This window comes from Schistosoma haematobium, chromosome 2, assembly GCF_000699445.3.
Source record: "Schistosoma haematobium chromosome 2, whole genome shotgun sequence".
In the NCBI taxonomy this organism is placed as follows: domain Eukaryota; kingdom Metazoa; phylum Platyhelminthes; class Trematoda; order Strigeidida; family Schistosomatidae; genus Schistosoma; species Schistosoma haematobium.
In genome coordinates, this window is record NC_067197.1 from 9,446,273 (window position 1) to 9,459,009 (window position 12,737).

Below are 12,737 nucleotides of genomic sequence, written 5' to 3' on the forward strand. Positions count from 1 at the left end.
CAATGTACTATATTCTTTACCACATGCAAACTTAGATAAGTCTAAAAAAACTGAAATTTGAGTAATTATATTGAATTGGGGATCTACACATTCAAAAAAAGTTTGTCTGCAATAATGATACGTTCAACCTCTTATCCTTTCTTGATCCTAATTTCATTTCTCTTTTTATTAAATATACAAAACAGTTGACTTATATTAGTAGACTATTGATACTGGGCTATTTTAAAGGAAACTTACCCTAACGAGGTAGCGGATCTGAAAAATAAAACAGAAAAAAATTCGTAAAAGTAAACTAGTTACTGTTTAATAAATTATTTGAAATTACTCTGTGTAACTATGTAAATTATAAGTCTAGAGGTTAAGTGCAATCTGTGAGATCAAAAGTTCCAAGTTTCATCTTCACTGCCGCTATGGATGTACATTGCCGATGATTTCAATCATAGGATCAAACATCTGTTCAGTTATTTTCTGATTTCCAAAGGTTGTTTAACAATGATCATTACGTGGTGTTAACTACTAGTTGTTGTCACGTTTGTGTTAGATAGTTATGCTACTCATGAGTAGTTATCACTTTGTTGCACAATTTCCAAGTGTCTTCGTTTTCATCTCACTTTAAAAAGTCAAAGTATTCTGTAATGTTATCAAACAGTGTAATCCATTTCTACTGATAAATACAAAAGTCACTTGCATAAGCATCACTTTTTCCAGTTACTTCTTAAATATTCAGATTCCAGGATTTCAATGTTGATTCACTGAGTTTACAAACATCTAAATTTAATAGTTGAATTCTTGGATGAGTCCTTGTCTTGTATTGAATATTGGTCTGTTGTTAATGATCTCGCAATTAACCCATCTAAATATCGAACTGTTAACTTTAGCCTGAAACATAAACAGCACCTAAGCACTCTATTGCAATCCCAGAATGCTTGTATCACTGAAGATTCTTTGATAAACAAATTGTTGAAGGTCAATTACATTTGAGTAAATTTTTCCTCTGATCTTTCTTGGTCTTCTCATGTTTTATTGTTACTGAAGAAATTTTCCCGTCTGACTTACTACATAAAGAGGCTTCATGCCTTTGGGATTAATCAACATTTGTTTTCATAATCTGTCAATTCTTGCATATTATCTATTATTCTTTATTGTTCTCCATTATTCATTCCCGGACTTTTAAGAAATGACTTTGCTGTAATGTGAAGAGTACTGAAGGGAGTTAACAGAGTGTGTAGGGAATCTTTTCAGGTCATTAATAATACACGGCTAGACATCTAAAGTCTTGCAAACTTCCGGCAGGTGTTATCTATCCACTTTATTCATATCTATCTCCTTGTATATCTTCTGGTAGAACGAGATGCCAATACACTATAATCCATGCAGGCAAGCAAAGGTATAAATGCTCTACAATATCTTATCTAACAAATATATTATATGACAAACAGGTTGTTAAAGTTGACCTACTCAATAACTTGCATTATTAAACATGTTTATAACTAAAACGTTATACAGATTCAAATCTTCGTTTAAAAAAACACTTCATTTAATTCCAGGTAGTTTATACACTTAACGTATGTACATGTTTGCAGTTATAAGTTTATTTCACCTTCCTTTTTTTGTAAAAGAAACTTATTGAAGTACCTTGTGATGAGCATTCTATATTGTACCAATATATTATATTGAATAAAGCCAATCGATAATAGTAGTACTAATAATACTAATACTAATAATAACGATAATTTCTCAATTCATGACTGTGGAACTACCAAGAAGAACAACTTTTGTGTTTAATCCATAATGTTATAATTAGTAATATCCACAAAATAACTATTAACTGATCATTTAACTAAATGCAGTTCACTAAAAAACATTATTATAAATAAGTGTCGCTCAATTTCGTGGATTAGTTGAAGTTAGACATTAACACCGTTGGATGCCGGCTCAGTGGTCTAGTGGTTAAGTGCTCGCGCACGAAACCAATGGGTCCTGGGCTCGAGCCTCGCAGGGGACGAAGCTGTGGATGCGGACTGCCGAGAAGTACCACAATAGGAAGAAACGACCGTCCAGTGCTTCCAGGTTTCCCATGGTGGTCTGACTTCAACTAACTCATGATCTTAACCATTGAAATTGATATTTAATGGCTGAATTCATGAGTTAATTGGAGGTAAACCATCATGGAAAACCTGGAAGTACTGATAGGAAGAACTGGAAAATTTATAGATCCTAGGTTCAAATCTCGCTAGGCGGTATCGTGAATGCACGCCACTGAGTAGTCCCATACTAGGACGAAACAACCATCCAGTGCTTCCAGATTTTCCATGGTTGTCTAGCTTCAATTGACTCATGGATTCAACCATTAAATTAAATGATATTAAAATTTTCTAAGATCTCTGTATATTTGTCACTTTTAGAAAATGTCCATATCTAGGAAGATTCTTTTGTTTTTTTAGTTAAGCCAATCAAACTCTTATCGATAAAATATCAAACTTTTGTTGTGGACATTGTGAAACAGTTAAGTTACCATCTGCTTCGCAGATGTCTATTTGAAAATTACATACGAATAATATTTGAAGTATTGATGGAAACCGGGGGGCAAGGAATATTTGATTTCTCATTGTTACTTGGTATTCTATAATTAATAAATAATTTAGGACATACTTTTTGTTTTATTTGGAAATCATTAGTTGAATTCCATCCGTAGCGATATACTGAGTATGCTAATGCTTGTGATATAATACACTATGATGAAAGCAGTTAGCTTAAGCTAAATATATTCTTAAAAAAACACTGATTATTTACAGTTCTGACTGTAAACTATGAGAAATTACAAACTATTGTTAATATCTCGATAACTCTTGAAAAATTTAGTGGGTATCTGAATTCAGTAGCTCAATGGGATAACGTGTTGGCTTCTAAGGTAAAAGGTATAATGTTCGAATCTTAATGTAAACATAAACAACAGGACATAGGTATAGTTAGATAACGAGTCCCAAACAGGATGAAATTCACTTTGTATGTTTCACTATTAATCTGATATCAATTATACTGGAATTATTATTATTATTCATTACAATGTAGTTGTCAATGTAAAGTTTTTATGCATGGATATCCTAAGGTTTCAACATGCATTCATTCAAATAAGAACAAATGAACTGACTATGTACAGAATAAAAACAAATGTGATTGGCTGAATGAACATGATTATACGTTTATTAGTCATACAGAGGTTAGTTATGAAAAGAATGAATATTCAAAATATGAACCGTATATTGTATGCATCAATGAAACGGGGAGGAATTAAGATACAAGTTTCTTGACAGTAAATAAAAATCAAATTTCCATTTCATTCCTTAAAATTATATCAAAATAGGATGAATTTAATGAGGATATAAAACATAAGTAAAGGGAAAAATGCAGTAACGATAATAAGTATGGCCGAGGTAACGACAACGATAGGGCGTACTTCTTTTGTATGCATAGTTCCGATTTTAGCTCATGAGTTGTAAGAGCTTCGGCTATTTTGGAAGTTCGATACGAAGAAATTCAGGTAGATTTGGACGAATAGTATATACAAACATAAAATCAAACTGTGGATCAATAGAATGATTACAGTCGATTAGATGTTCAAGTATGGAACTCCTAACTGCTTTCCTCTCACCCTTGTAGAACAACACTAGGATCTCTTTTCAACGAATTTATTATCAAGTTGCACAACTGTATATATATATGAAATTTTTTTTAAAGTACTATTTCCATGAGGAAGTGTAAACAAGAAATAACCAATATGATGTAATAGAAAGATTATAATACAAGATTATGCAACACGCATAATAACAATAGACTTCATAAGTTAGTAACGATTATTACGTTGTATATACAATTCGTCCACGTTTACCTAGATTCCTTAGTACCAAACTCTCAAAATAGCCGAAGCTCTTACCATGCATGAATTCAAACCAGAACTATTCATACAAAAGAAGTACGTCCTATCGTTATCGTTACATTGGCTCTTATTATTATTATTACTACTTTCCCCCTTCACTTATGTCTCATATTCTCATTATTTTACTCATAATTGCTCACGATATCAATTTACTTATCTTTTACACCTCTATGACCTTTAATTATTGTAACAAGAACATTTTAATCATCTCACTACATACACTCTATAATTCGTTACTAACTTATGAAGTCTATTGTTATTATTCATATTACGTAACCTACTATTATATTCCTTCCATTACATCATCTTGGTTATTCCTTGTTCACAATTCTTCACGGAACTAGTACATTAACAAGAAAGATTCATATATATATATATATATATATATATATATATATATATATATGCGAAGTTTGATAATAAATTCATTGAAAAGAGATTCCTTCGCTGAAGATGAATAATCATTTTGATTCATCATAATAAAAACTGCTGATGAACAATACATGTTACCAGATTAGCTAAATATACTACGTAAACAATTTGACATGAATGATTTCTAATTGTTCATATCATTTAGAAAGAAATTGTAGATAGTCATCAAACGATTGCACCGTTTCATTTTGTTCTAAAGTTTATGTTTCAATTACCTTTTATTCATGAGATTTTCCATAATTAAGAATTGTGAGTTGTTTTTTTTTAATAATTCAAATGTGTCCTTTTGCTCATATAAAATGTTGACCGATACTATAGTGAATGAGAACACAAATGGGGACAATCAAATGTATTTGAATACAAAATTACTGAATCCATTAGTAAAATCTGAGAACCATATAGTAAATATTTCATGTGCAAAATGTCAATCAGTTATCTCAGACTTCATTGTTCCTTCGTTACCACAGCAATCATTCAAGGTTCTCGTTCTCTTCTCTTCAATCTTCTTAACCTTCTACCATCAGACATTTCACTTTCGATTGATGATACGTATTACTTATATCTATCGACATCAGGAGCGCATACCATAATACTACGCTCACTACGTTTACAATTTATAAGTCATTACATAACACTAATTAATTACTTATTAGACAATAAAATGAGTTTGAAGGAAATTTAATGGAAATACATATGATATATATGTAATTAACTATCTGTTAGATGTTATCAACGAAATTTATTAAGGAAATTTCTGTTCACTGAAAAGCTGCGTAGGTGTGGGAAATAATGCTGATATAACTAGTGTACGCTATAAATAGGTTTTTTCTAAAAAAGAAATCCATTTTCCAGTTATTTGAATTAATTTAATAATAATAATGTTTATTAATTAAGGTTTTGCCTTTAGTGAATAGCTTCGGAAATAATTATCAACGTTATAGTGACAAATTATGATCGGTATGATTTAAACGTATCAGAAGGGGTTTTTGTGGATATTATAGCAATTTCAATGGTTGAGATCATGAATCAATTGAAGCTAAACTACCAGAGAAAACCTGGAAGCACTGGACGGACGTTTCGTCCTATTGTGGGACTCCTCAGCAGTGTACATCCATGATTCCGCCTCAATGGATTCGAACCCAGGACCTATCAGTCTCGCGCGAGAGCACATAATACCATCGTCACAAGGTGACGATACCAGTAACATTAAATGGATACTGATCAATGTCGTATACTAATTCATGTTAGAAATATTAATCTGTTGTTTTAAGGAATTGTATTACTTGCTAGACATTGATTTCGTAGTATCGATCAGTTTATGATTTGTGGCTATGCACTGTAAAACAAAAGAAAATAGCTCTCCAGTACTTTCTGCTTCTCAGTAGTTCAATTGCTAATGTCAGTTTATGGTGAAAACTGAACAAACGTAAATTTTACTTAACGCTTTCGCAAAACTTTAAATGAATACTTTATAAAGCCATTAGTCCTTTTGATAAATTCCAATAGTGTAATAAGGAGAAGAAGATTATCAAAACTATGTGATGATATATTAAGGCAATACATTTCGAACAATCTGATTACACATATACTTGTTAAAACCATTTATATATAAAAATAGAAGGTTAACTAGACTAGAAATGGAGGGTGAGACAAGGATAATAAAGCAAATAATAATGTGAAAAAAATCTGAAACCTCATCACACTTGATAATAAGTTAATACTACCAAGGTAAATTTAAGATGAGAACAAAGTGTTTATTGGGTCATTTGATTCTATTTGACCCCATAAGAGTAGAGGATAAACATTCATCATCCTCTATTGCCAAACACATAATTGAAATAATTCAAAAGATTGATCTTAACTCGGCTATTGCAGTGTTATAATCAGAGAGGGGTTTTGTGGATATTATAGTAATTTAATAATTGAATTCGTGAGTCAATTAAAGCTAGACAACCATGGAAAATCATCACTTCCTGGAGTTCTAGTGAGAAGCAGTGTCCAGTGGGGTTCAACCGTATCTGTTGTGAGATAGTAACTCACTGAAGACAATGGTGGACGGTGACTGAATTTCGTGGATTGTTTGAAATTAAACAGTAACACCGTTGGATGCCCAATGGACTCGTGATGTATAGGTTAAGCGTTCGCGCGCGAGACTGATAGGTCCTGGGTTCGAATCTCGCGGGGGACGGGGTCATGGATGCTTACTGCTTAGGAATCTCATACTAGAACGAAACGGTCATCCAGTGCTTCCAAGTTTATCATGGTGATCTAGGTTCAATTGACTCATGAATTCAACTATTGTAGTGTTGTACAAAAATGTAAAAGAGATTATACAAAGGTTTATTGATGCTTTAACCTAACGAAAATTCTAACTCCGTTTCTGTATTGAAAAACACTTTGTTCTCACCCTAAACCTACCCTGGTAATATTAGCTTATTATCCAGAGTGACGAGATTCCCTTATTATCCTTATCTCCTCCTATCTTCCATTTCTAGTCTAGTTAACCATTTATTTTTATATATAAATGTTCTTAATAAGTATATTGTGTGTAATGAGATTGTTCGAAATGTATTGCCTTAATATATCATCACATAGTTTTGATAATCTTCGTCTTCTTATTACACTATTGGAATACTTTATAAGAGAAAGAATAAGAATAAAGATTTGAGCAGAATAATAATACGATATATAAATATAATTGCTGTTCGGTCCCATAAATTTATTTATATCTTGGGTATACTATCCTAATAACTAATCTTAACGAGTTTCAACTAAAGTGATTTGTATAGGCATTTTCAATTGACTTTGAAATATTACGGTTGGTGACGAGAATTTAACGAATTAAAATAATTTCATAATATTCTGCCTAAAACTTTGTTTTTGATTTTTCTCAAGTTAAGAAGGGCGACTATGTATATTGAAGTTATGATGAGATAAGCTAAATAAGCTATCGTAAATATTAAATAGTGTTGAAGTTGGAATTTCATGTTATCTACTGACTTTGATTAGATAACCAGTGAAATTTGTGAAACACTGGAATCTTGTTTCATCCTAGTATATGACACTTAAGCAATATGCATTCACAAACGTAGGACCTTCAGGGATTTTGGTAACTGTTTAAACTTCAGACAACGAGGTTAAAATTCTATGGTTTACATTTCTAGCTTCAGTCATCCAGGAGTATTGAGTAACCATTGCTCATTAACAGTGGTGATAATTATCTAACTTTCTATATGTTTGAATTGGATTAGTCTTTACTTTTCCACTGGTAAATACCTGAGAACTAGTATCAGAAGGGGTTTTGTGGATATTATAGTAATTTTAGTAATCAACTGAAGCTAAACCACCATAGAAAACCTGTAAGCACTAAATGGCCGTTTCGCCCTAGCATTAGACTCCTCAGCAGTGCGCATTCACGATGGCTCCACACGAGATTCGAAGACGGGCCTTATCGTCCTTCGGTGAGACTCTAATTTCTGGATGACCTTTGAACGAATCTTAAGTGACCTTGGGGAATATTAGCCAATCAGAAAACAGCAGGTATAGAGTAAAGATATAGTATACAAAACCAAGGAAATAAAGTGGATACACTCCTTGTACGTAGTTCAAAAACTTGTCAAGGTTAAAAAGAGGTTCAGAGGTTCTATAACCGTAATGTATGCAGTAGAGGAAATCATCCATACGGCTACAGAATAGTCGGCCTCTGGAGCCATGATAAAGTCTCAAAAACTCTTTCGGCCTCGACCACATAGCTTCAATATTGTTTATGTGCACTCCGGTTGTTGAGTACACAAAATGCTACTTGTGTATAACGATACGATGCACATAACCAAGGCTATGTATGAGTTTGCACGCTCTCCAAACATCTGTATATATTGTAGTAACTGGCTGCAGCCAATATTACTGTTGCTTTTATTACCCAGTGATAATTGTCATGATTTGCCTTAGTTAAGAATTATATATGGGGTTTCCATCACGAACTGACATCAGCTATAATGCCAGAAATCTATCTAGCCAAATGGATGAAAGGCTTTCGCGTTTAAATCCGAGATCTATTATCTTATACCTGATTGGTTCGTCCGCAAATTATAGTCTCGCCGTTTTATTTGTTATAGCTGCTCAATTATCACGTTTTGTACAAAACTCCTTATGAACCGATCGTATGTTAGCATTAAGCACTAAATTTGGCGCCGTATCCTTGAAATCTCTCAAACGCATCTGATTGGCTCGTCCATAAATTAGAGTCTCGCCAGTTATTTAAAAACTACATATTAATTACCTTCAATTCATCACGTTTCAATAATTGCTTACTTGGTATCTGGTCACTTTAAAAAATCCATTTTAATGTTGACTTATAAATAAATAACTATCTCCTAGATAACTTAAACTCTAGACGAAACTTATCAAAGTGGTGATTACATATAAAGCTTAACTAGATAACCCACGTAATAGGCTTCATTGTAAAATCTTTAAATAAATGGTTTGGAATGAGAAATATGAGAAAGAGAAAAATGTCTTAGTTAATCAATAAGGTTGATAGAGATTACATACATAACTGTTAACTCCATTAATGGGAGTAATGAATTTGGTATAAATAACAAAAAGATCATAATCTATATTCATCTGGATAAATTTAAAGTATAGAAATCATCAAGAAAAGAGTTTCAACTCTTCAACCACTGACTAACATAATTATCAAAATATTTTAATAATACAGGTCTATTAGTACATAATCACTGCTTTAGAACAAAATAACTAACTTATATCCTTTTCTCTACCCCTTATTTTTGTCATATAATTTCGGTTTTATGACAAAACTATCTAAATGATTTATCTGCTCATAATTTAGTTTATAATTATCATAAATTTACTATATATTAAGGTGGAAATATAATTTATGGATGAGTTTTGAGTGACACTACTGTGACCTTGAGAATGTCCACCTACTAACTAGGATTCAATGAGTGTTATAAAGTAGTGTGTGGAATTAGAATAATGATTTACAGTTGATAGTTAGGTTAAGGAACCAGATTTAAAGTTTTCATTACGAATTGAAGTCAGCTAAAATGTTAAAACGCTATTTAGCCAAATTAATAAACGAATTTCGCACTGAAATCTAATATCTGTTTCCTCATATCTGATTGGTTCGTCTATAAGTTATGGTCTCGTGTATAATAAATTTATTGTACATAAAATGTATGACGGAAGTATATAGTTAGAGTTATTATTTCATTGTTATAACTGATAATTTTCATTTTAGATTGACAATAGTGATATTATCAGAAGGGGTTTGTGGAGATTTTAGTAATTTCAGTAGTTGAAATCATGAATCAATTGTAGCTAGACCACCATGAAAAACCTGGAAGCACTGAACGGCCGTTTCGTCCTAGTATGGAACTCCTCGGCAGTGCGCATCCACGATCCCGCACCCTGCGAGATTCGAACCCAGGACCAATCAGTCTCGCGCCTAACTTCAATTGACACATGATTTCAATCTGTGACATTTCTAAAATTTCCACAAACCCCTTCTGATAATAATCATCTGCTCATTAGTGACTGAATTCAAGAGATAATCCTGGAGTTCTAGTGAGAAGCCGTTAACAGTGGAGTTCAACCAGGTCTGTTGTGAGATATCAACTCACTGATGACAATGGTGTACGGTGGCGCAACTTCGTGGATTGGTTGAAGTTAGACATTAACACCGTGGGATGCCAGCTCAGTGGTCTAGTTGTTAAGTGCCTGGCGCCAGACTGATAGATCCTGGGTTCGAATCTCACGGGGTGCGGGATCGTGGATGCGCACTGCCGAGGAGTTCCATACTAGGACGAAACGGCCGTCCAGTGCTTTCAGGTTTTTCATGGTGGTTTAGCTTCAACTGACTCATGATTTCAATCTGTGAAAATTGATATTAGTAAATTGTTATGCAATTTATTGATATTGTAGTCAACGTAAATACCAGTAGGAAAAACCAAGTGTCTTTAAACTCAAAAATTACGGAACGTCTTAGTAAAATCTTAGGATCATATAGTAAATATTTCATGTGTGAAATGTTAATCAATCGTCTCAGACTTCATTGTTCCTTTGTTTCCGCAGTAATCAATTACTGTTCTTGTTCTCTTTTCTTCAATATTCTTTACCTTCTACCATCAGGCATTTCACTTACGATTGATGATACATTCTACTTATATCTGTCGAAATTAATAGTACACAATACAGTACAATCTACGGTAGAATTAAATTTTTGGCATATTATTAAATATTTATTTACATGTATAACATATACTTACCTTACTACAAATGCTACTAAAGCGAAAAATACAACTATAGCATCAAGAATATTCCATGTATCACGAAAATATGAACCAGGATGTAATACAACACCTAGATCAATCACCTGAAAATCAATAACATCACAGAATATGATATAAATTAAATCATTTGGAAAAGTCATTTCTCATAACTTTGGCCTATGTTAATAGATACGTGATCTGACAAATAATTTTAGCATGTGTTAATTGCATGTATTTAACCCTAGATTTCTTTTAAACACTTATCGCGTATGGCTTAACCAACGTTACTAATGATGAAGGTTGGTATAGGGTACTACGTAATGAAAATTTTACCGATGAGATTAAAGATTTGCCTATTGATATGGATGGGTTATATAACGGATACCTAATCCCACCTCTTTGACTAGGCGGTAAAGGTTGAAGAGAATAAACGAAGATATGGAACCAATTCATAACATTGTTTCCTGAAGTAATGTATTTTAAGTGAACAAACTATTCTAAAATAGTTTAGATTAACGAAAATGTGGGACATTTGTTTAGTAAATGAAAATTCAATAAATGAAATACAAAATGACTTGATTTTCATAACTGTAACTATCAAATATTTTTTCAATGGCTCATTATTTTAATCTTCTCCGCTTAAACTTTAAACATCATTTACTAATTTTGCAAACCCTTAAAATATTCTAATATTCTGTGTTGTTTTCTTAATGACCGAACATGATAATGATTCTTAAGTCTGGAAACAACATTGGATAATTTAATAGTTGAATTCATGAGTCAATTAATGCTTGACCACCAAGGAAAACCTGGAAGCAATGGATAGCCCTCTCGTCCTAGTATGGGATTACTCAACTGTTCGCATCCACGATCCCACCCGCAGGATCTATAAGTCTCGCGCACGAACGCTTATCCTGATCAGGTAAGCATCCAATAGTGTTAATGTCTTCAAACAATCCATGAACTATTAAATTACTAAAATCTCCACGAAACCAACTACTGATAACATTCAATAAGTTCAGCTTGACACCAATTTTTATATCTTATAATGATGCCTTGATGAGCTTTTGTTGCTGGAAATTTCTAAACTTATTAAACAAACGATACAATGCCGAAGTGTTTATAATTATTATTAATAATAAGATAGGTTACTTTAATATATGTATGCGTAACTGTTTACTTCATAGAAAAATATTATATGATTGTAAGACCTTTTAAATACTGAGATGATGTTAAGTTGACTAAACATATTGTTAGATGCCGGCTCTGTGGTCTGGTTGGTTAGGCGCCTGGCTCGAGACTGATAGATCCCAGGTTCGAATCCCGAGAGGCGGGGTCGTGGATGCGCGCTGCTGAGGAGTCCCACAATAGGACGAAACGGCTATCCAGTGCTTCCAGGTTTTCCATGGTGGTCTAGTTTCGATTGACTCATGATCGCAACTGTTGAAATTACTACGATCTCCACAAAATCTCTTCTGATGTTGTTATATGTTTATGTAGTTTGTTGTATTAAACAAAATCTCTGTACATGTTCAAATGTGAACTGACTAGATTTTGGATTCTGAAGTGAATCAATTTCAAAATAAAACAACTCTGTTTTTTTAATTTCACTACAGTTTTCATTAAGAATTAGCATTGACTAGAGAATAATTGTAAACATTAAGTCATTGAGCACATTTTCTTTTTAATTTACTTATCCTGATTAGATTATTTCCTTAGTCTCATAACAACTCTAGATTCTATATTTGCCAAATGACCGAAATAATACTCCGACTCAGTAGATTATTAGTTTCATGTTCTATAAGATATCTGACTGTCACAAAGAAAAGTTAATCAGTAAAAAGCATCAAAATGATGTGAGACAAGTAGTCATTGCTTTTTCTAGGTTGTCAGTTATAACCCGACAACATTTTATCGTTCATGTAACCTATTCCTTATTTAGATGAACGAAGGAATCTTTATAAATCGCTTGAATGACATATCACAAGTATTTACATATTACTTTTATTTGGCAGACTAATTGATAAATATAATAAAATGCTTTTTAATATTAGTATAGGGATTTGTGGTGCTCACTC

At 32.7% G+C, this 12,737-nt stretch overlaps 1 protein-coding gene across 1 annotated transcript in view; it reads right to left on the minus strand.

The window, feature by feature from the left end:
• Positions 1–12,737, minus strand: part of CACNA1A (Voltage-dependent P/Q-type calcium channel subunit alpha-1A) — a gene marked incomplete at its 5' end in the record, with an annotated part of 160,488 nt that overhangs the window by 58,908 nt on the left and 88,843 nt on the right. The window contains one exon of the mRNA XM_051219135.1: positions 10,657–10,763. Within this exon, the coding sequence (XP_051067429.1) occupies positions 10,657–10,763 (107 nt within the window). The remainder of the gene's footprint in view (positions 1–10,656; positions 10,764–12,737) is intronic.